The 25828-nt window shown below is 41.5% G+C and overlaps 1 protein-coding gene across 4 annotated transcripts in view; it reads right to left on the bottom strand.

Annotated features, from left to right (window-relative positions):
• Positions 1–25828, bottom strand: part of man1a2 (mannosidase, alpha, class 1A, member 2) — a 153679-nt gene that overhangs the window by 2671 nt on the left and 125180 nt on the right. For all 4 annotated transcript variants that reach the window (XM_061842304.1, XM_061842307.1, XM_061842308.1 and 1 more), the window contains 3 exons: positions 21589–21808; positions 10504–10676; positions 7820–7935 (listed from right to left, as the gene is read on the bottom strand). In XM_061842304.1, the coding sequence (XP_061698288.1) occupies positions 7820–7935; positions 10504–10676; positions 21589–21808 (509 nt within the window). The remainder of the gene's footprint in view (positions 1–7819; positions 7936–10503; positions 10677–21588; positions 21809–25828) is intronic.

The following is a 25828-nucleotide window of genomic DNA, read 5'->3' as shown; positions in this document are numbered from 1 at the left end:
AGCTCAACCTATGTAATACGAGCGTCACGAGCACATAAAAAAAAAAAAAAAAACGGGAGAGCGTACATGTAAATGTGCCCATGACCCTCGTTTTGACGTAGTTTGAGCTCATGTTGTTTTGATAGCCACCTGACGCCATTCAGGTGGGTGAGAGGAAACTCTTGTGATTCAAAAAATGTGTCCCCACAAACACCATGGATGGCACAGAGGATGAGATGCTGTGGGAGCAAAATAGGATCACAGTTCACGAATTCAGGAGGCACCAGAACTTGACCAAGTCCCCAAAGGTAGCTACGATGGATATTTTTCAGATTGGAGATGAGCCAGATGTTGCTTTTCAAGTCTTGGCCAAGGATGTGTAATGTAGAGGATAAACAGCACTATGCACAAACATTTTATGCAGAAATATTTAATCCCAAAAAATGTTTAAGTCAAACAGTGTTAAATATTTATTTAAGACTGTTTTATGTGTTATCAACAGTATTAATAAAATGCTATGCCATCATCGAGTAGAAGGGGGGTGTGCATTATACTTCAGGATGCAAAATCTGCAAATGTTGTCGTGTGATTAGTCTTATGAAGTGCACTTGAACACACTGGTTACATTGTTAGCATGCATATATGAGCGGTGTATAAAAAGTTTCAGTATTGTGTATAAAAAATGTTGATGCATGGTCAAACCTATAATTTTTTTTAAAGTTAAACCTTTTGTAAGGATTTCTACCAAATTTTAAGATTCAGCCATGCTTCTTACATATTTTTTGCAGATTTTTGAATAAGAAAAGACAGTGCGGAACATGACCCAAGGTCAGGACGACCCCCAACAGCAACAACCAAGGATAACCTTGACCTTGCTCTGCAGATGATCATGCAAGATCGGTGAATATCATGTCGTCAGATAGCCTTGGGATATTCACTGAGCGAGCAGACAAAATTTTGACCAAAGAACTGGGATTCTCAAAGGTTTCTGGAAGGTGAGTCCCTCATCTTTTGATACCTGAACAGAAACACCATTTTCCCAGTGATGATGCTGTCATGGCTGCAGTTGTGGGGTTTCTTGAGTTCCAAACAAAACGATTGCTCTACACCGGGATAAAAGTGTGTCAGCACCATTGGAGCAAGTGCCCTTGAGGGGAACGATGTTGAAAAATAAATGATCAAAATCCATCATCCCATTTAGTTTTTCTGATGCTTAAAACTTTTCATACAGCCCTCGTATGTAAGCTACCGTATGATGGCGCTCAGGAGGCAGTGAGGGACAATTGCAATTTACATACAGTATGTAAGCAGAAGAATCTTATTTTCCCTCCACAGAGTTACAGTGTAGGCAAGTTCTTAATCAACATGTTGTTTACACTCAGTGTCAGATGTGGAAATGTAGATCTATTATGTGGAAAACATGATAATGTTGACCGAATGACAAGTGTGCACAATTTAGACCAGAAATTTACACAAAAAAAAAAAACACGTAAAAATACTTGGCTCTCCAAGTCCCACCAGAACGACCAGCAAAGGTTTGTATTTTGGCTCTTTAAACCTCCATAGTGTGACTTTGACAGACTATGTGTCATTTCTAAAACTATTTGGTTTTGTCATGAGAGTGTCCAGAAAAGGCAACTCTGACAGTTTCTTATGTTCGTTTTTAACCACTTTGTCCATAGAGTTAAGAAAAGAAATATTTGAACACCCTGCTATATTGCAAATTTGCCCACTTAGAAATCATGGAGGAGTCTGAAATTTTCATTGTATGTGCATGTCCACTGTAAGAGAGATAATCTAAAAAGAAAAATTCAGAAATCACAATGTATAATTTTTTTTAATGATTAATTTGTGTGATACAGCTGCAAATAAGTATTTGAACACCTATCAGCGAGAATTCTTACCCTCAAAGACCTGTTAGTCCACCTTTAAAAGTCCACCTCCACTCCATGTATTATCCCGAATCAGATGCACCTATGTGAGGTCATTAGCTGCATAAAGACACCTGTCCACCCCATACAATCAGTAAGACTCAAACTTGTAACATGCCCAAGACAATGAAACCAGCTGTACATTGAAACAGCTGCCCAAAGCCACCAGAGACGAAATTGTACAACTCCACACAGCTGGAAAGGGCTACAGAGAAATTACCAAGCAGCCTGGTGAAAAAAGGTCCTTTGTTGGAGTAATCATTAGAAAATGGAAGACGCTAAACATGACGGTCTATCTCAATCGGAGTGGAGCCCCTTGAAAGATATCACCTCGTGGGGTTTCAATGATCCTTAGAAAGGGGAGGAATCGGCTGTTGGTAATACACTAAGACGTCATGATTTGAAATCATGCATAGCACTGAAGATTCCCCTGCTTAAACCAGCACATGTCATGGGAGACAGTTTTGTGATCAGATGAGACCAAAATGGAACTTTTTGGTCATAATTCCACTAACCATGTTTGGAGGAAGAAGAATGATGAGTTCCATCCTAAGAACACCATCCCTACTGTGAAGCATGGGGGTGGTAGCATCATGCTTTGGCGGTGTTTTTCTGCATATGGGACAGGACGACTGCCATGTATTAAGGAGAGGATGACCGCGGCCATGTATTGTGAGATTGTGGGGAACAACCTCTTTCCCTCAGTCAGAGCATTGACAATGGGTCGTGGCTGGGTCTTTCAACATGACAATGACCCGAAGCACACAGCCAGGAAAACCAAGGAGTGGCTCCGTAAGAAGCATATCAAGGTTCTGGCATGGTCTAGCCAGTCTCCAGACCTAAAGCCAAGAGAAAATCTTTGGATGGAGCTGAAACTCCGTGTTTCTCAGCAACAGCCCAGAAACCTGTCTGATCTAGAGAAGATATGTGTGGCGGAATCCCTCCTGCAGTGTGTGAACAAGTACAGGAAACGTTTGACCTCCGTAATTGCAAACAAAGGCTACTGTACCAAATATTAACATTGGTTTTGTCAAGTGTTCAAATACTTATTTGCAGCTGCATCACACAAATATTTAAAATATCATACATTGTGATTTCTGGATTTTTCTTTTTAGATTATCTCTCTCCCAGTGGACATGCACCTACGATGAAAATTTCAGACCCCTCCATGATTTCTAAGTGGGAGAACTTGTAATAGGGCACGGTGTTGAAATACTTATTTTCTTCACTGTATTTTGTTAACACCACCCACTTTCCTCTGATTTGTTGACTATGTTAAGGAAACAATACGTTCACGACACGTTTGTTATGTTGACAGCGCTGGCTGGCAGAGGGGTAGGCAGAGATCTTTGCTAGGAACGTAGCTTCATCCCCGTCCGATCCACTTGCGTGGCGGAGATAAGCCATTGCAACTCATCGCAGCCCGCCGGTGTGGCTGATTTTCTGAGCAGTGGTGGCATATAAGGAGGAGGTGGAGCCAAGCCATGCTGATTTTAGGGGTATGTTCAAAGCCGCCACAGTACTTGTTGAACACCGTCAAGCTGGTGCGCATTACTGCCTACCTATTACTTGGAACAAACGAAGCTCTCGTCCTCTGCATCCATGCAATCCATTTTTCACAACGAACCGGGTCTCTTGCAAACTTATGAAGGCTAAATCCATTCTCCCGAGTGTTCAAGCAATGTCCAGCAATGCAATGAGCCGGCATTTTGGCTAACACGAAGGAACAATGAGCTACCTTCCCGGATGTAAAACTAATGAAACTGGCAAAGAAGCTTAACAGTTTCTTTGCTCACGTTGAGTCATCCCAGCAACACTCAGCAACTACAGTGCTCCCCCAACCTCAACAGGCACCAATAACTCCCCACTCACTGTAAAAACACGATGTGAGGCCTGTGCTCCTTGCCATGAACCCCAGGAAGGCTGCTGGCACAAAGGAGTGCCACACAAGGTTCTCAGAGCATGTGCCCACCAGCTGTCCCATGTCTTCATCCACTCACGGGCCCAAGCAGTCATCACGACCTATTCTAAATCCTCAACAATCATTCCCATCCCCCAAACAAAAAAATTCCCTTTACTAGCCTCAATGACTACCACCCTCTAGCCCTCACACCTGTCATCATGATGTGCTTTGAGAAGCTGGTTCTCAAGCACCTTTAAGACTAACCCCCCCCCTCACTCACTCACACTCACACACACACACACACACACACACTCACACACCACACACACACACACACACACACACACACACACACACACACACACACACACACACACACACACACACACCTGTTTACATACTGGACGACCAGATCAACAGAGGATTTAATCACCATAGCGGTGCACACTGTGTTGAGCCACCTGGAACAACCGCAGAGCTGCTCTAGGATACTCTTTGTGGTTTACAGCTTAACCTTGAACACAATCCCACCAGGAATTCTGATGACTAAACGAGACATCCTGGGCCTCCCTCCTATCACATGGCCCTGAATCTAGGACCTTTTGACCAAGACACTGCAGACTGTAAGATTCTGCTCCCAACTTTCCTCCAACTGCACACTTTGAACCGGCTCACTACAGGGCGACATGCTGAGCCAACTCCAATACTATCTATACACCTTCCACTGCAGCCCAGTCTACAATTATAACATCATTGTACAGTTTGCTGACAACACAACAGTAGTCGGGCTGATCTCGGTAGGTGACAAGGCAGCCTACAGAGAAGAGGTCCAGAAGCTCACAACCGGGTCTTCAGACACCAATCTGGCACTCAACGCTACAAAACACCAAGGAGATCATTGTGAAAAATCAGGAAGAACAGAACTCAACTGGCTCCGCTATTAATCAACGTCGAATGTGTGGAAAGACTCTGCACATTTAGGTTCCTGGGAGTCCTGATCTCTGAGGACCTCTCCAGGACATACAACATCTGAGCGGTCATCAATAAGTTTCAACAGTGTCTCCACTGAGAGTCCTTGGGAAAAACAACCTGGAAACAAAGTTGCAACTGGCTTTCTGCAACTCATGTATTGAGAGCCTGCTGACATACTGTGTCTCCATCTGGTATGCAAGATGCAATGAGGCAGACAGTGCAAGGCTTTTGAGGACAATTAAAGTTGCACAGAAGATCGTTGGTTGCCTTCTCCCCTCCGTGGCAGATATTTACTCATCTCGGTGCCTCAGCAGAGCTCTGAATATTATTAAGGACAGTACACATCCCAGTTCGCATCTGTTTGAGCTCCTGCCATCTGGAAGGCAGTACAGATGTGCAAAAACAAGGACCAACAGACTGAGGAACATTTTTTTTCTAAGAGCCATTACCAGCATGAACTCTCATTTTTCCTCTTGCCACACAATTCACATGACTGAACGCTAATCCCTCCATCCATCCATCCATCCATCCATCCATCCATCCAATTTACAATTGCTTCGCCGGTTCAGGTTGCGGAGGAAGCAGCTCTAGCAGGGATACCCAGACTTTCCTTTCCCCAGCCATTTCTTCCAGCTCTTCTGGAGGAATCCTGAGGCGTTCCCAGGTCAGCCAAGGGACATACACTCTACTCTATGCCTCGACTGTGCGTAGAGATTCTGTTCATAAAAGTTATGAACAAAATCGCTGACAAAGGGGAGCCAGTCCAACTCTCACCGGAAACGAGTCAGACTTGTTCCCAGCAATGTGGACCAAACTCTGACACCGGTTGTACAGAAACCAAACAGCCGGTATCAGGGGGTTTCGTACCCCACACTCCCGAAGAACTCCCCAGAGGAATTGACCTTACCAAGGATGCTGAGGGCCTGTGGCCCTGCCACCAAGGAGCTTTTTAACCACCTCGGTGACCTCAACCCAGAGATAGAAGAACCCACGAGAGAATTGAGGAGGTCTTTGAAGAAATTCTCCCCACCGACTCATAACATCACGAGTTGCGGTCACCAGTGCCCCATCCCCACTATAAAGAGTGTTGACGGTGCACTCCTTCCCCCGCCTGAGATGCCGGACAGTGAACCAGAATTTCCTCAAAGTTGTCTTGAAGTCGTTCTCCATTGCCTCACCGAATTCCTCCCACGTCCGGGTTTTTGCCTTAATGACCACCAAAGTTCCATTTCGCTTACCCAGCCGGTATCTATCAGCTGCCTTGGGAGTCCTACAGACTCAGAAAAATGCCCGATAGGACTCCTACTTCAGCTTGACAGCAACCCTCACTGTTGGTGTCCGCCAACGTGTTCGGGGCGAGGGGGGTTGCCATCATGACAGGCACCGACCACCTTACAGCCACAGATCCGGTCGGCCTCCTCAGCAATGGAGGGAACATGATCAAAGTTCTTTCAGAAATGGAAATGGAAATTGAAATTCCTCCTGACAGGGCAATATGCAAGCCGTTCCCAGCAGACCCTCACAATATGTTTGGACCAGCCACGTCGGACCAACATCTTCCCCCATGGGATGCTCATTTCAAATTATTGTGCAATACATTTTAGCTATTCCATTTTACACATCTAGTTTTACTCATTTTTACCTTCCTTTTATGTATGCACTGACACAGGAGAGGCTCTCCTATCTCATTGTACAATGTATGTTAAATGACAATAAATGGCATTCAAAAATGTTATATTAGTAACAGTGGTAGTTGACTGGTTAAGATCACAGATTTGTACTATGCTAACCTTCACCTCTGTCTCTTGGGTCCTGCGACATGGCATCATACAATACTTGCTGAAAAGAAGGTAAGCGCATTGTGTCACATATGCCAAACTGCCCACTTCTGTCTTCACAACCGTTTCTTCAGTAAACCCAATGTGCAATGTTGCTTTTTGATGCTCGAAATACAAATGCTGATGCCCAAACTGCGACGCGAGACCACTTAATTCAAGGCTTGCAGATATATGTAGGTAAGCAATATTGTGTGTTTGTGAAGACCCTTGTTATTTTTATGCATTTAGGACATCAAATGAGGTCCTTGTATGTGCAGTATATTTTAATTGAATCATTAGGTAGTGGACACAGCATGGTGGACAACTGGTTAGATTGTTTACACCACTGTTCTGAGGACCAGGGTTCCTATCGGGCCCTGCCTGTGTGGAGCTCGCATGTTCTCCTTGTGCCTGCATGGGTTTTTTCTGGACACTCTGTTTTCGTCCAACATCCCCAAAATATGTATGGTAAGTTAATTGAAGACTCAAAATTTCCCACAAGTGTGAATGTGAGTGCAAATGGTTGTTTGTTTCTATGTGCCCTGCGATTGGCTGGCTACCAGTTCAGGGAAGATAGCTGGGATAGGTTCCAGCATTACCGCAGGATGTGGCAAAAAAAAAAAATGGATGGATGGATGGATGGATGGATGATAGTGGTACCTGGGGAGCTTAGTATTTAGGTTTAAAAAAACTGAAATAAAAAAGTAAAAAGTTAAAAAGGTTCTTTTAAAAAACACATTATCTGAGCCCATGATCCTCCCAAAGGTCGTGGGAATGCTGGAGCCAATCCTAGCTGTTTTTGGGAAGGAGGAGGGGTACACCCTGAATTAGTTGCCATTCAATTGCACATAGACACAGACAACCATTCACATTTATTCACTCTTTAAATAAGCAAAGTAAAAACAGTAAATACCCAACATTTTTTCAACTACATTTGAGCAAACAATATTTATTCTACATCATTAAGGCTATGTCTACAAGTACACTGATGTTCTGTATAACTCAAATATTTGTATTTCTGTATTTGTACTTTTCAGGAAAACGTGTTCATGAATTGGTATTTGAATCAATGAATTAATTTATTTTTCTTTGATCTGTTCATGTTGTTTTGTGCCTTTTCTGGAAATGGCTTGTGAAAAACATTAAAATTGCCTTTTGGTTAAGCATTACAGTGCTACCTTTTGCTCTGGCATGTACTCAGCCCTCTATGAACTTACTTGAGTGTCTCAGCCAAAAAGAAGCTCTGTTGCACATCATCATAGGCTGGATTTGATGAGTAGACGTCCTTCACACCCGAAAAGCCTCCACTTACCCTGCAGTATTTATCAATGGCCTGTAGGGGAAGGTACAAGTTATCTCTTAGCAGTGGCATGAAGGGGGACAAGAGGAATAATTAAGGGTACAAAATAAATTTACACAAATGTTTACTGAGACCAACGATAGAATTATATTAAATTCTTAGTTCTGTGATTACCCAACTGATTAATATCATAACACATTTGACACACGTCTGCTGGGTTATTTATTCTGTTTGCACCAAGTAATACAGTCCAGTTTAGTTCACTGCAGTATTTTATTAAATTGATCACTTATTAATAAGTTATCAGCTATTATTAATTTATGAACACCCGTGTTAACTTTTCCCCATTGCACTTTTTACCATCCTTACACTTAAAATCCCCCTCTCCCAAAAGCAGTAAAGTTTTGTTCAGTTACATTTTGCGGTCAGGTTAAGGCCAAAGGCTTCCTAAAAATTTAGGTGCAAATTCCACAAATTTCCATATCCTAATTGTCATTAAACGTTAAAGCAAAAAAAAAAAAAAAAACTATATAAACCTTGGCGGCACGGTGGGGCACCTGGAAAGCGTTGGCCTCATAGTTCTGAGGACCTACGTTCAATCCCAGCCCTCCTTGTGTGGGATTTGCATGTTCTTCCCCTGCCTGCATGGGTTTTCTCTGGGCACGCTGGTTTCCTCCCACAACCAAAAACATGTCTCTTATTTGCCCTGCCAAACCCATGTTGAACACGTAGCCGAGTCAAGCCAAATAATGCTGAACACACATGGGACGGTGCCGAGACAAGTCACTACTTACTTCGAGTCAGTCAAGCAGTCATAGTGTGAGCACGTACATTTGCGAGTGCTTCTCAAAATTAAAAAAAACAAAAAACAAAAAAGAAAATGCCAGTATATTCTTTGCCATGGGACCAAAGAAAGACATCGATGCTAGCAACAGCAAAGGAAAAAGGGAAATTGTGTGAACTATAGTGGATTTAAGGAAGAATATCATCACGAAGTACAAAAATGGGGTGCGTGCTTGTTACAGCTCTTGCTAACCAGTATTGTATGCCTAAGTCGACTATTTTGACAATCCTAAAGAATAAAAAATATAAAAGACAGCTAGTGTTGCAAAAGGAGTGACTATCACTACAAAGCAAAGGCTCCAGATCGAAGAAATGGAGAGGTTACTGGAAAATAATTCAGTGAAATCATGGCAAGTGACTTGGGTGTAAATATTTGTCCCATACCATCACACTTAACAAAAAGGTAAATGATACACATTTAAGTTGCAGTGTTTAGCACTAGTACTTAACTATATAATTTATTTTATATGTATCTGTGGATGAAAATGCAAAGCGTAATCAGACAGACCAATCAACGAATGAAACAGCTTTTGAAACATTTTTTTTAGTCCATTTCTTCTCAGTGCTTCTATAATATAATTACAAATATCGAGAAAACCTACTTCTACCTCTTTGTTGATATCACCTTGTTCATTGTGGTTCAATAAAAAATGCGATCTGTAGGTGGAGCCTCAAAACATTTTCCAGATAAGAACATGAGAGGTTGTGTTTTTTCCGTTGCCGCGATATGGTTTGATGGTCTATCGCTTTATGTGCAGTGGGGTGGGGAGACACTGACTCTTTTTTTCCCCTATTTTTTTTTCTTCTGATTGTCTAATTCAGTTGCTTTCAGCCATGTCTTTCGGTGTGAGTCGGGGCAGGCCTTATAAATAAATAATCCTCTTTTTGGAAACAAATATATTTCAAATCAATAAGATTCCCTTTTCAATACTTTTGCCCGTCAGGGAAATGTATAAAATCATACTTACATACAAAGCCTGAAGACAGTACAATGAGATGTAGTCTGAGGCCCCTTTTACAACCAAGTACGACAGTTTTGTTTGGTTCAGAGTGAAAGTTTGTTTTTATCCCCAAAAGTCAAGGGGGGTACCAAGATCTATCCATCCCCTTTCAGCACTCTTTCATTGGGGAATCAATTGCAATGGGAATGCCACATTTCCATCAGTTCCGTTAATACGTACTCGACCATTTATTGGCAACCTTATTTGGAATACTAAGCAGTTGGCTGCTTTTTCACCAACCAGTAAAGTACAGTTTGAGCTTAGTACAATAGTTTGATTATTAAATCCTGGTGCGTACTAACTAGGGCTTGTCAATATCAAATATTTTTAGAATCAATTATTCCTATTTTTCAGTGTTATTTTAAAATTTGTTGCAAGTTCATTTTTACCATCTATTTGGCATGAGCCAGGTTTACATGGGGACTTTTTTTGTCATTCGGATTGAAATCTTTCCGATTGAAGAACTTTGGTCAGATGTTTTACATGTGATGGGATCTATTGTGATAAGGTGTAAATATGTGCCCTAATTTTATACATTTAATTGGAACAATCGTGTGACGTGCACTTTATCGTAAATGTCACGGCATTTATTAAGATGGAAGTTTGCTGTCTGAATAAAGATGTCCTACATACTCTTACCTTAATTTAATAATTAATTTCACTGTCTCCTTATGTGATCATGATGCTGCTACATTTACTTAGAGGACACAGCTATCAGTACCACAACCACACTAGTTTTGAAATGTATCAAGGGTACCTGTGCTGCTTCCCAGCCCCACTGCCGATACTTGGGGTCGTGGGTGAACCTCCACATGTACCAATAAGTTTCGATGACCTCGGGGCGCAGGATGTAGTATTTCTCGTTCTGCCGCACGGCCACTGCCTCTAGGCCACTATCGAACTTGAAGGCCTCTGGGCCCAGCTTCACCACTGGAGGGGGATAGATGAATATTGAGATGTTCAAATTTGAACAAACATTTCTTACAGACATAAATATGTAGAGTGGAACCTTGCAAGACAAAAACATGCCTTTAAAAAAATGTCAGCGGCTACAGTGAAGAAAATAAGTATTTGAATACCCTGCTATATTCCAAGTTCTCCCACTTGGAAATCATGGAGGGGTGTGAAATTTTCATCGTAGGTCCATGTCCACTGTCAGAGAGATAAAATAAAAAGAAAAATCCAGAAATCACAATGTATGATGTTTTAACGATTTATTTGTGTGATACAGCTGCAAATAAGTATTTGAACACCTGTCTATCAGCAAGAATTCTGACCCTCAAAGACCTGTTAGTCAGCCTATAAAGGTCCACCTTCACTCCATGTATTATCCTAAATCAGATGCACCTATGTGAGGTCATTACCTGCATAAAGACACCTGTCCACCCCATACAATCAGTAAGACTCATACTTGCAACATGGCCAAGACCAAAGAGCTGTCCAAAGACACCAGAGACAAAATTTCACAACTCCACACGGCTGGAAAGGGCGAGGGAGAAATTGCCAAGCAGCTTGGTGAATGATGGTCCACTATTGGAGCAATCATTAGAAAAAGGAAGAAGCGAAACATGATGGTCAGTCTCAATTGGAGTGGAGCCCCGTGCAAGACATCACCTTGTGGGGTCTCAATGATCCTTAAAAAAAGGTGAGGAGTCCAGGACTACACGACAGGACTTGGTCAATGACCTGAAAAGAGCTGGCACCACCGTTTCGAAGGTGACTGTTGGTAATACACTAAGACATCATGGTTTGAAAACCAGCACATGTCAAGGCCCGTCTTAAGTTTGCCAATGACCATTTGGGTGATGCAGAAGAGTCATGGAAGAGAGTTTTGTGGTCAGATGAGACCAAAATGGAACTTTTTGGTCATAATTCCACTAACTGTGTTTGGAGGAAGACGAATGATGAGTTCCATCCCAAGAACGCCATCCCTATTGTGAAGCATGGGGGTGGTAGCATCATGCTTCGGAGGTGTTTTTCTGCACATGGGACAGGACGACTGCACTGTTTTAAGGCGAGGATGACCGCGGCCATGTATTGTGACATTTTGGGGAACAACCTCTTTCCCTCAGTCAGAGCATTGAAGATGGGTTGTGACTGGGTCTTTCAATATGACAATGACCTGAAGCACACAGCCAGGAAAAGCAAGGAGTTGCTCTGTAAGAAGCATATCAAGGTTCTTGTGTGGCCTATCCAGTTTCCAGACCAAAACCAACAGAAAATCTTTGAGGCAGCTGAAACTCCGTGTTTCTCAGCGACAGCCCAGAAACCTGTCTGACCGAGAGAAGATCTGTGTGGAGGAGTGGGCCAAAATCCCTCCTGCAGTGTGTGCAAACCTGGTGAACAACTACAGGAAACGTTTGAACTCTGTAATTGCAAACAAAAGCTACTGTACTAAATATTAACATTCGTTTTCTCAGGTGTTCAAATACTTATTTTAACCTGTACCACACAAATAAATCGTTTAAAAAAAAAAAAAAAAATCATACATTGTGATTTCTAGATTTTTCTTTTTAGATTATCTCTCTGACAGTGGACATGCACCTATGATGAAAATTTCACACCCCTCCATGATTTCCAAGTGGGAGAACTTACAACTTCCTTTTTTTTTCAGGGGTATTTATCTTGGCAAAAAGAAGACCTTATGTACTTTGGCTTTCACCACAACTTGGAACTACGTGGGGCATGTGTGTCTAAACAGTGTTGTAATGTTTTAAGAATTGAACATTCAATACTTAACACGAGAGGTGCAACAATTAATTGATTAACCAACAAATAATCGATTAAACCGTTTTCATAAATATTCACCATTTCATCCTCTTAACAGTAAATAGTCCCGATTCCTGTCGCTCTCCATGAAAGCAGACTATGTTTTTGTTTAATCGAATTAAGATCTTTTCAAATACTGTAAGTACTTTTACTTTGGAAAGCAATAATTAAGATTTTGCCCTATTTTCTGATGGATGTTACGAGCAATAATAAATCATAATTTATATTTGTGCATTTACTGCACCACCACCAATTTTAAATGCCTGTTCCTGAATGAAGGGGAGAAATATTTTGATCCGATTACTTAATGAATCAGAAATAAAATTGATAAAATGAGCATTAAACAGCTGCAGCTCATCCAGAATGCTGCAGCACGGGTTCTGATCAGAACAATGAGGTCAGAGCATAATACTCCCATTCCAAGTCTTTACACTGGCTTCCAGTTAGCTTTAGAAGAGAGTTTAAAGTTCTGCAATTGGTCTATAAATCACTCAGTGATTTAGGTCCTGAACACATTAAAGAAATGCTCATAGAATATTAACCAAATAGCACTCTGAGATCAACAGACTGGTCTAAGAGTGACGCTCAGAATCTAAAGCAAACATGGTGAAGCAGCATTTAGCAATAATGCAGGACTCAAATGGAATAAGTTGCCAACAGAAATGTCAACCCCAAGTGTAAATGTTTTTAAATCAAGGATAAAAACTCTTTTTATGATTTTTAAAATGTTTCCATTTTTTAATGATTTTTTTGCATTGTATGCTGTTTTAATTATACATTTATTTTTATATACTTTTTAATTTTCTCTTTTCAATGTTTTATTTCAGAATTAGAATTATTTTTAATGGCCAAGTATGTAACAACACAGACTGGTATGACACTCAGAACAAAGAACAAACAAGAACAAACAGTAAGAGAAATTCAGTTAATAGTTTATATTTTGTATTTAACTAATTTAATAACGATGATGCAGTTATACGTCATTAAAAAATATCCCAATGATGTAAAAATATTAATATAATGCTTTATTTTGCCATAGACATGAAAAGGAGTTGATGTAACTCCACTCAAAAGGATTTGGATTGAGAGTAATTATAACGCACATTAAAACTGACACCAGATGGCAGAAGTGCATTTGAAGAGACAACAGGAGGAAGAGAAGATGAAGGAGGCATGTTTAAAGAGGGGAAAGGAAGAGGCGGTACCTTCTCATTACCCCCCCCAAAAAAAACTAAAAAAAAAAAACGGTAAAGGAAGGGATGAATATGGAATAACGACAGATAGCAATCCAGGAGTGTTTTGGGAAGAAATCATCATCGACTAAGGTTCGATGTGTTCCAAGGAAAAAAAAAAAAAAAAAAAAAGACTGACACTTTGGCACGTGATGTAAAGAAAGTTGCGCACCACAACTTCAAGGCTGCCTGACCAACGTGCTTCACGAAACTCACGGTGTGTTTCGCATTTCTGAGGATGATGAGAATGATACCAGTGAGTTGGAGCGCGAGCCAAATTTGTGTACTATGAAAGTTATGTTTTCATCCAACTAATACATGCTACAGCAACTCACTTACACAAAGGATGACTTGCTCAACAAAGTCCAACCTCAATTTTCCTTAACCAACTTTCAAAAATCCACTCAGTTTTTTTTCCACTGAGTTAGTGGTCAGTGTACGCCGCATGGAGGTTAAGGTGACACCAGAGAGGGAAGTGAGCCCGAGTGCAGGTCAAGCTCTGTAAGAGAGGATTGTATGACACTCCCATTGATTCGCCTTGCAAATTTATGCTCCATACCCAACAAAATGGACAAGCTTCATCTTCTCATAAACACCAGTAAAGACTTTGGACACCGTAGCCCTGTGCTTTACGGAGACGTGACTTTTGTGATTGCGTCCCCAATAGAGGGGTAATGCTTCCCCACTTCCAATTACACCAGGCAGACCACGTCACAGAGTTTTTGGAGAGAACAAAAGATAGTGAGATATGTTTTGATATCCATGAAAAACGCTGTACTGACAATGACAGAGCTCTGCACAAAGTGCAGCCTGGACTTGGAGTTGATGTCTTTAAAATGTAAGTCATTCAACTCACCACACTACTTCACCTCTTTCATACTTGTGGGTCTTGACATTCCTCCTCAAGCTAACATGAACTATGCACTGTGAATGCTCGTGAAAAAAAAAAAAACAGACTCAACCCTCATTATTCTTGGGGACTTTAACAAATCCAAACTCAGGGTTCCCGAAATACATGCAGCACGCCGAGTGTCCCACCAAGAAAAACAACAATTTAGACCATTCCTACAGTGAAGAAAATAAGTATTTGAACACCCAGCTATTTTGGGAGTTCTCCCACTTAGAAATGATGGAGGGGTCTGAAATTTTCATCGTAGGTGCGTTTCCACTGGGAGAGAGATAATCTAAAAAGAAAAATCCAGAAATCACAATGTATGATATTTTAAATATTTGTCCGATACAGCTGCAAATAAGTATTTGAACACCGGAGAAAACCAATGTTCACATTTGGTACAGTAGCCTTTGTTTGCAATTACAGAGGTCAAACGTTTCCTGTAGTTGTTCACCTGGTTTGCACACACTGCAGGAGGGATATTGGCCCCCTTCTCCACACAGACCTTTTCTAGATCAGACAAGTTTCTGGGCTGTCCCTGAGAAACACAGAGTTTCAGCTCCCTCAAAGATTTTCTTTTGGGTTTAGGTCTGGAGACTGGCGAGGCCACGCCTGAATCTTGATATGTTTCTTACGGAGCCATGCCTTGGTTTTCCTGGCCGTGTGCTTTGGGTCATTGTCATGTTAAAAGACCCAGCCACGAACCATCTTCAATGCTCTGACTGAGGGAGAGAGGTTGTTCCCCAATATCTCACAATACGTGGCCGCAGTCATCCTCTCCTTAATAAAGTGCAGTTCAATGTGCAGAAAAACACCTCCGAAGCATGATGCTACCACCCCCATGCTTCACAGTAGGGATGGTGTTCTTGGGATGGAACTCATCATTCGTCTTCCTCCAAACATGGTTAGTGGAATTATGACCATAAAGTTTCATTTTGGTCTCATCTGATGACAAATCCTTCTCCCATGACTCCTCTGTATCATCCAAATGGTCATTGGCAAACTGCAGACAGGCCTTGACATGTGCTGGTTTAAGCAGGGGAGCCTTCCGTGCCATGCATGATTTCTAACCATGACGTCTTGGTGTATTACCAACAGTCACCTTGGACACGGTGGTCCCACCTCTTTTCAGGTCAAGTCCTGTCGTGTTGTCCTGGACTGATTCTTCACCTTTTTTTAAGGATCATTGAGACCCCACGAGGTGATATCTTGCATGGGGGTCCACTCCGAGTGAGATTGACCTTCATGTTTCGCTTCTTCCTTTTTCTAATGATTGCCCCAACAGTGGACCATTATCCACCAAGCTGCTTGGCAATTTCTCCGTAGCCCTTTCCAGCCATGTGGAGTTGTGCAATTTTGTCTCTGGTGTCTTTGGACACCTCTTTGGTCTTGGCCATGTTACATTTTTGAGTCTTACTGATTGTATGGGGTGGATGTGTCTTTATGCAGCTCACGACTTCACACAGGTGCATCTGATTCAGGATAATACATGGAGTCGAGGTGGCCTTTTCAAGGTGGACTAACAGGTCTTTGAGGGTCAAAATTCTATCTGATCGGCGTTCAAATACTTATTTGCAGCTGTATCACACAAATGTTAAAAAAATCATACATTGAGATTTCTGGATTTTCTTTTTAGATTATCTTTCTCACAGTGAACATGCGCCTACGATGAACATTTCAGACCCCTCCATGATTTCCAAGTGGGAGAACTTGCAATATAGGAGGATCTTCAAATACTTATTTTCTTCACTGTATATTAGGCTAAATAATGCATAGTATGCTATCCCGGTATAGCTCTGGGGTCGTCTGATCACTGCTTAATTTACCTAAAACCAAAATACAAGGAACAATTAACCATAATTTCTCGAGTATAATGCGTCCTGAAGTACGCCCAAAATTGACCTTAAAATAAAAACAAAATCATGAAAACCCTTCTACCAATGTACAATGTGCACCATCAATTTGCTGCTACCAATATGCTCAAAATATTGGGAACTATCTGTATTTATATTTTGTCAGGTTTGCACTTGTATGGCTTTTCAAAAAACTGTCTGTAAAAGAATCATTAATAATAATCATTGTGCACGTGCTGATGTGGCCATAATATAATCTTGGGACAGGTCACAGGACACGCTTGTCCTGGTCCCTGTAATTGTCAGAACAGAATCCATCAACCAACTAAAATAAATGCTCAATGATGGCATAACATTTTATTAAGACTGTTGATAACACATATTAGTCTTAAATAAATATTTAACACTGTTTGACTCAAGTATTTTTGGCATTAAATATTTGTGCATAGTGCAGTTTATCTTTGGCCAAGACAAAAGAATCATCTGCCTCATCTCCAATCTGAAAAATATCAATCGTAGCTACCTTTGGTGACTTGGTCCAGTTCTGGTGCCTGCTGAATTCATGAACAGTGATCCTATTTTGCTCCCACAGCATGTCATCCTCTGTGCCATCCATGGCGTTTGTGCGGAAAATTTTAGAATCCCATGAGTTTTGGTTCCGCAGTACAGCCTCTCGCCCACCTGACGCCATAGGATAGCTATGGCGTCAGGTGGAAATCAAAACAACATGAGCTCAAACTACGTAGAAACAAGGGTAACAGATACATTTAAAAAAAAAAAAGCGACCATTTCAATTGTGTGCGCTCTCCCGTTTTTATTTAATGTGCCCATGACGCTCGTATTACGGAGTTTGAGCTCACATTGGTGTTATACCCACCTGAAGCCATTGAGGCGAGCTAAAATTGTTTTGGACTGCCGCGCTACTTCCAGATTGGCGGCATCATTGGCACGAGTGATCAAACATTTCTTTTAAAAGCAGCTGCATTTTTTTTGTCTTGGTTTAAGTTAAAACAAACTCACGGGCAGTCGTTTCTGATTTTTGGTGCAGTAGCAACAATGCTAACCATCGTAAAATGCAAGCTCCTCAAGGAGGTCATAGATTTCAGGTTGGGGGCGCACATACCGTAATAAATATAAATGTGTAACATAAGACATTGAATATCATATCAAAATGTATATGTTTACCTTTTTTTAACCACTCTATGTACCTGTATACAACTATATGATGTGATTGTATTTTTTATTTTTCATCCATACCTAAATATAATGCACTCTATTAACTTTCTGAAAATACTTTTTGAAAAATTTGCACATTATTTTCGAGAAATTACGGTAAATAAGCAAAGCCTAGAGTGAAAACAGTGACAAAGTGGCAGAGAAGTATGCTGGAATAGTACAGGACATGTATGAGGGCAGCAGAACAGCTGTGCGGTGTGCCGTGGGTGTGAGAGAAGAATTTAAGTCAGAGATGGGACTCCATCAGGGATCAACTTTGAGCTCCTTCCTGTTTGCAGTGGTAATAGATGAGGTGACATTTTAGGTTAGACTGGAATCTCACAATGATCACAATGTCATCTGCAGTGAAAGTAGGGAGCAGGTGGAGGAACAATTGGAAAGGTGGAGGCATGCACTGGAAAGGAATGAAGATTAGCCAAAGTGAGACAGAAAATATGTGCAACATGAGAGGGGTGGCGGGGGAAGAGTAAGGCTACAGGGAGAAGAGCAGGAACAGCAGGCCGAAGGTGTCAGGTATGTTATGTGACCGAAGGGTATCTGCTAGGATGGGGCGCAACGTTAATAAAATTGGTGAGGCCAGCCATGATGTACGGATTTGAGACAGTGGCACTGAAGAGTCAACAAGAAATAGAGCTAGAGGTGGCAGAAATTATGTTGAGGTTCTTTCTAGGAGTGAGCGGGTTGGATATGATTAGAAATGAGCTCATTAGAAAGACAGCAAATGTTAGACGTTTTGGAAAAAAGTTAAAATGAGCACACTTGGCTTGGACACGTTCAGAGGGGAGAGAGAGTATATTGGTAGAAGGGTGATGATGATGGAGCTGCCAAGCAAAAGAGTGAGAGGAAGGTAAAAGAGAAAGAAGGCTGATGGATGTTGTGAGGGGCTGCACAGTGGATAAGGTGGAAAGTGTTGGCCTCACAGTTCTGAGATCCCGGGTTCAATCCTGGACCCGCCTCTGTGGAGTTTACATGTTCTCCTAGTGCCTGCATGGGTTTTCTCCGGGCACTGCGGTTTCCTCCGACATCCCAAACACATGCAACATTAATTGGACATTCTAAATTGTCATTAGGTATGATTGTGAGTGCGGCTATTTGTCTCGATGTGCCCTGCGATTGTCTGGCAACCAGTTAAGGGTGCACTCCGCCTCCTGTCCGTTGACCGCTCGGACAGGCTCAGGCACTCCCCCCGACCCTTGTAAGGATAAGCAGGTAAGAAAATGGATGGATGGACAGATGGACGGATGGATGGCTGGATGTTGTGAGGGAAGAAATGAGGGCTGTTGATGTTACAGAGGAAGATGAAAAGGATAGGCTAATATGGAAAAAGATGACGTGCTGTGGCGACATCTAATGGGACAAGCTGAAAAGAAAAGAAGACAGTCATGCGTCTTTTGCGGAATGATGCAAGGTTTATCACACCTGGATTTAAGGTTCCTCTGCGATTCCTCCTTACAGATCCTCTCCAGTTTTGTCAGGTTAGATGGTGAACGGTGGACAGCCATTTTCAGGTTTATCCAGAGATACTCAATTGGGTTTAAGTCAGGACTCTGGCTGGGCCGTTCAAGAGCAGTCACAGAGGTATTCTGAGGCCACTTGGTTATTTTTGTTTTGTGCTTTGAGTCATTGTCTTGTTGAAATGTGAACCTTCAGTCCAGTCTGAGGTCCTGCGCTCTCTGGAGAACATTTTCGTCCAGGATGTCCCTGTACTTAGCCCATTCATCTTTCCTTCAATTGCAACCAGTCATCCTGTCCCTGCAGGTGCTTCACTGCTGGGACTGTACAGGAAAAGTGGTGAACAGTGCAATGTTTGTTCCACACATACCGTTTCTCATTTAGTTCAAAAAGTTTTTTCTTGGGATCATCAGACCAGAGAATTTTTTTTCACCATCTTGAATACCTTCATGGTTTTTTTAGACTATTTACATGTAAAAAGCACTTGTAATTACAAAAAAAAAAAAAAAAAATCACGTTATGAAACGACTTCCGGAAAAAAATAATTGCTTAAGTAAAAGTACCACTGTATTAATAAAATTAAGGACATCCCCATCACATTCTTTTGGAGCTCAGTCCAAGTTAAGTCACTAATGAGTATCTGGCAATACAGAGTCCTCAGCCGATACCATGCAGTGCATTAAGGATTTAATTTTCCTTAATTTGACAGCAGCGAACAGTAACTTCAAATTGTGCACGTTACAGTGGGTTACAATAGACAGGGTTCATACTCAGTCTGACCCAAAAAATTCAAGGGCTTTTTAGGGGCATTCTTAGGGGCTGACACGAAAAATTTAGGGCCGACACGGAAAAAATTTAGGGCTGACACGAAAAATTTAGGGCCATCGTGGGAAATCAAGAGTAAGGAAAAAAGACTCACCCAATGGTGCCATCAACCGTTCTTGGTTCATCAAATGTTCCAGTACCTCAGTACCTGTGACAGTGATCACCTGTCGCCCCTTGTGGTAGTTCTCATTGATATGATCATTGTCAATGTCTTCACATAACAGTCTACAGAAAAACAGATTCTAACTACAATTGCAACTATATACACAAATGTCTTCTACTGATGTCTGTCTCAGTACCCCTACTCTAGCTCCTTGAGCCTACCCAGTGCCTGTGATGCTGCAGAGGTGCCAAAGTGGCTCTCTTGTCCTTTGCTCTGCCTCTGAGTGCATTGGCCTCGGTGATAAACCTCAGATTCCTCTTTTCTTCTGCCTCCCCACACAGCCTGTCAGCCTTTTCAATAAGCGTAGATATGTCAGTCTCTATTCTGGCTTTTTTGGCTTTGAGGCAGTAGAGATGAAAAGTGGGCAGCGATGCCAAATGTAGCCAGGTACGAAGTCTTCCTTTCCCCACAGTGGTAGTTTTTAGCAATGTCACATTCTAGGAACATGACTGCAAACACTTTCGAAATATTTTCACAAGATTGGTAACTGTAATGGTTGCAGATCACTTTTAAAGTCCACACGATCTCTGCCTTTAACGAGTCCGTCTTCGTGTATTGAACTACGTTCATAAAACCTGACTTCCGGCTGGTTGAAGTCGATGGCTGGACAACTGTAGGTGCGCATGCACTGCTAGTACCACTCCCTGAAGTTGATGCTTCACTATCTTGATAGTTATATTTTAGAAACAGATTCATACCAACAGAAGATGAGAGAGTCTTCGCCAAATCAGCGTGTCTCCTGTTTTTCCGGTGCGACTCCAGCGCTTTGACGCCCATCTTTTCAAGCTGGTAACTCTGCTTGCACAGATGGCAGTAAAACATGTGCCGATCTTTTGGATCTCGACGAACCCAGCTCCCGAACTCCTTACTTTCAACCCAAGCATATTGAAAAATGCACTTCCCCATGATACAAGTTGGATCAATGAAAGAACTACGCTACGTCGTAACGAAGTCGAAGTGAAATGCCTACTCACGGAAACAAACAATGGAATATCGACAAGATGGCGACAAGTTGTCAACACGGTGACTTCCGTTGACAATTTCCGGCTGTTTTGGACGCCAGATGGATCGCTATTTTTTTTTTAAATAAAAGATAATTTTTTGAGAGAATTTTGGCAGTAGAGGTCCTCCCTTTGATTTTTAAAATTTTTTTTTTTAAGGACTTTAAGGAACCCCTAAATGCACCTTCAAAAATTTAGGTGTTTTAAGGGACTTTTAGGGCCGCGTGCGAACCCTGAATTTATCAATTTTTGTGGCAAAGAATGTTTGTCTTATTTTTGTTGGGCCTTTTGTGCTAGAGTATTTTAATGTTGGTCATGATTGTAGAACTTGAAGAGTTAAGTTTTTATTTTAGCTGGTACTTAGTTTAAATAGTTAGAGAACTGCGGTAGTGCATTTACACCCCACAGGCATCGCTCACCAGTCCTGTCATAGGATTCATGGCAGGTGTGTGCGATCTCTGCGCCCAGCTGCAGCCAGTGGCCCGCCTTGTCATCGGGGGAGCCGTCTGCACCCAGTGCGAACATGCCCCCGGTAAAGCATGCTAAGTGGCCCATCTTCCTCTCCAGGTGGCCATTCTTCCATTCACCAATGAACGTCAGGCCACCGTTGGACTTGCGGATCAGGTGTCGCTCGATCGCCTGCAGGGGGCGGTTATTGTTAATTTGTTTGTATGGCATACTGAGAACTGTTCATATTATTTTGGCATTTGTGTAGCTAAATCACATCACCAACATACTGTATTAGGAACAGATCTCGGAATCAAGTATAAATGTACCAATATCGTTTAACTATTGTACAGATGTATGGTGAAAAACAACCACAAAGAAACCCACACAAAATCAGTTTTTAAAACAAAGAGTTAATTTTGGGTTTTAATTCATGCAACGGCCTACCAGTTTCACACACTTTTGAAATAAAATTGGTCAAATTACTTGCAGTCATATTATCAATAATAAACAGTAATATTCATTTATGTGTAGACACTGATCATGTTAATTTCCCACATTTATTGTCAACACCTAACAAGGCAGGAAATACCTGTATATGCAACACTATTTCTGGCAGCACAGTGGCCGGGTTCAAATCCAGCCTAGTATATGTGGAGTTTAGATGTTCACCGTGCCTTTGTGGGTTTTCTCCAGGTTCTGTGGTTTCCTCCCGCATCCCCAAAAGTTGCATGCTCGGTTCATTGAATATTTGAAATTGCCAATAGGTGTAGATTTGAGTCTGAATGGTCTTTTGTTTATATCTGCTCTACAATAGGCTGGCGGCCTGTTCAGGGTGTACACCGCCTCTTGCCCAGAGTCGGCTGGGTTTGACTCCAGGAAAATGAATGAACGCTATTTCTATAAATCTCACATTTTCACAAGATAACTTGTAGGACATTACCACAATATTCATTGGTGAGAACAAGCCAAGTGGGTACTCATGCGGTCCTTAAGCCTACTCTGTGCCCGCATCAAGTTGAAGACCCCTGCTCTTATTTATGACAGTTTACAATCGTAACACTCACAGAAAATAAACGCATTGGATCAGTTTACCACACCCCGTCAATGCCTTCAAGAGTTAGCACATGCCCGCATCCCCATACAAGCTGTAGAGCAAGAGTGCCCAAATTTGCAATCGACCAGCTTTGACAGCAAGACCTGGAAGAAACATCCTTGACCCCGCCCCTGACGTCACCAGTGCTTAGCATTACAGACCATTCATTCTAGCTAATCAAAGATGCCGACGTGTTCTGCACCAAACAGCCACAAAACTAACAACCAAATTTGTCCTTCTGACAGGATAAAGCTGTGGCTGTCACAGTTGAGGCTTGTTCATCAGCCGGGGAAATTTGCACGCATCTCATCATTACTGGTTATTAATTGCGTGGTTATAGCCTCTTGTACTGGTACTATATAAGCAACAACATTTCATGTTCTACCCGTGTCTGCGTGTGTGCAATCTGCCTCTTGCCCGTTGACAGCTGGGATAGGCTCCAGCACACCTGCGTCCATCGTGCAGCTAATAAAATGGACGGATGGATATATACGTGTAAGTACAAAACACTTCCCGGTTACTATTTAAATGTATTGCTTTTATATGGTGATTCATTTATTAAAGAAAAAAATGCTTATCAAAGTTAGCAGGCCTAGTATGAAACAGCAATGGCCCCTTAAACCGAATAACTGATTGGGGAGCAACAACTCAGATCAAGAATTTTAACTAACAATATCTAGCAATAAGTCTTTCGCATCTCTTTGGAGACATCATGGCTCCTTCTATTTTGGAGAATTGTTTTAACTCAGCAAAAATGAAGGGTTTTCGAGCAGGAATGGCCTTTGTAAGGCGATGCCACTGGATGTCCATTCCATTCAAGTCCTGACTTAGTCTTGGCCATTCTAAAATCTTTTTTTTTTAAGCCATTCAGAAGTTGACTTGCTGGTGTGTTTTGGATCCTTGCCCTGGTGCAGAACCAAAGTGTGCTTCAACTTGAGGTCACACACACTAATCTATGAAAGTTCTCTCGGAATTTTGTGTTAAAGAGAAGAATTTATGCTTCCATCAATCACAGCAAGGCGTTCAAGTCCCGCAGCCCAAGAGCATCACAATCCCACCACAATGTATGACTGTTGGTAGGATGTTCTTTTTCAGAAATTATGTGCTGTATTTATACTAGATGTAACGAGGGACTAAACTAAACTAGGACAGCGCTTAATTCCCTCTCTGACAGGAAAAATAGAAGTAAAAAGAAAAAAAAAGGAATTACTGGGAGGACAGTTAAATATCTGACAAAATAAGAATCCAGCACTTTTTTATTACACCTTAGATATTCCAAACAAACCTAGGAGATTTCTTGCTGCAAACAGCTCGAGACATGATTGAACAACCACAAAATGACGTAGGAAGCGACTCATTGTATGTGACCACACCAGACAAAATCACGATTGATTATCTGTACTCAGATGCTATATCAGTCGTGGTGGCAGGAACAAGACTGACTGACAAACTAAATGCATTACACAAAGAATGGACACCACCACACATGTCATTACAAACTTAACAGGAGTGGAAGAGTTTGGGACACGTTGTATTGGTAGTATGAAATGTTCTTGATTGGACAGAAAAAGAACCAGATTTGGATTGGGACGACTGAACTGTACAGACAATGTTATTGGACCGTCTGAAACAACCTGAGACCAGATGCTGCTGTATTCACGGTGGTATCACAATCTACACAGACAATACTGGAAAAATAGAGGAATAGTGACAACTACAGGGAACACAGTGAAACATGCAGAGCTACTACAAAATCCGCTCATAGCAGTTCAATTACCAAGAGAAATAGCCATATGTAAATGTGCAGTACACACATCAAATACAGACAAAGTATCATTAGGAAATGGATTTACAGATAAAACAGCAAAAGAAGGAGCAACCAAAACCTTATGGGATTAGCTGACCATGCAAAAAATGAAGACATACTTTTAGATGTGTGTTGAACAAAATGTAACAACAAAGCTTACCAGAAGAACTAAAAATGTGGAAAAAATAAGGTGCTACATTACAAAATGTGAATTATGTCAGCACAGATCCCCACAAAAATTCTACCAATAACATTTTTTAAGTGGGCGGTAATCTTGAGCCATGGGAAGTCTCTGGTCTCAACAGGGGGAATGGTAGCCCTGGTAAAAAGGCATTACATGATCCATGGATTTAACTTCTATGCAAAAAATTTTTTGCAGGGCTTGTTTGATGTGTGCGACAAAATCCACAAGGGAATGTGCACCCAAAACGTCGTCAGTTTCCTCAAGCTACACATCAATCCATTCCTCCATCCATTTTCTTAGCTGCTTATCCTCATAAGGGTCACGGGCAGTGCTGGAGCCTATCCCAGCTGTCAACGGGCAGGAGGCAAGGTACACCCTGACCTGGTTGCCAGCCAATCCCAGGGTACATGGAGACAAACAGCCACACTCACAATCACACGTAGGGGCAAATTGGACACAATGATAGATTTAGTCAAACCATACTATACAAGCATGTAAGGGTCTCATTCGATTCAAAACACCGTTTGGGAGACCATACAAATTACCAATATTTTCCACACAATGAGAGATAACGAATAATGAAGAAAAAAAAAAAAGTCACACAAGTGGGTCCCTTTCAGGAGTTATTAACAACCCAAACAGCTTAAAAAATTGCAAAAAGGGGTACTTGAGTTCATTTGTTGATTGTAAGAAAGTTATTGCTTTTGAAACTATTGTTAACACAAACAAAACTAATTTGTCTATATTGGCCACTTGTAAGATAGCTGTTCTCATTTCTACTGCCAAGGTCGCTGTAGTCCGGTTACACATGGGAGTGAGACTGCTGTCATAATGGTGACGAAACAGTTAAATTTTGCTGTTGGGTGTTGGATGAAAACGCTACCAGTTATTTTCATTTTTCTGTTCGAGTGGTATCTGTGGGAACCACTCAAGGTCCCACCTACCCAAATAAAAATAAATAAATGTAAAATAAAATAAAAACAAAACAAATTGGATAACTACATACAAAAAAACTTGTCCAAAAGATTGTGTTGTTTGCAAGAATCCAGAGATAATAGCAGTGCTATTAATTGATGTTGAATGCAAAAAAAAAAAAAAGGTGGGGGATTTTTGTGTATCCATTAA

The sequence above is a fragment of the Syngnathoides biaculeatus genome, chromosome 14 (genome assembly GCF_019802595.1).
Source record: "Syngnathoides biaculeatus isolate LvHL_M chromosome 14, ASM1980259v1, whole genome shotgun sequence".
NCBI lineage: Eukaryota > Metazoa > Chordata > Actinopteri > Syngnathiformes > Syngnathidae > Syngnathoides > Syngnathoides biaculeatus.
This window is presented reverse-complemented; position numbering and strand designations above follow the sequence as displayed.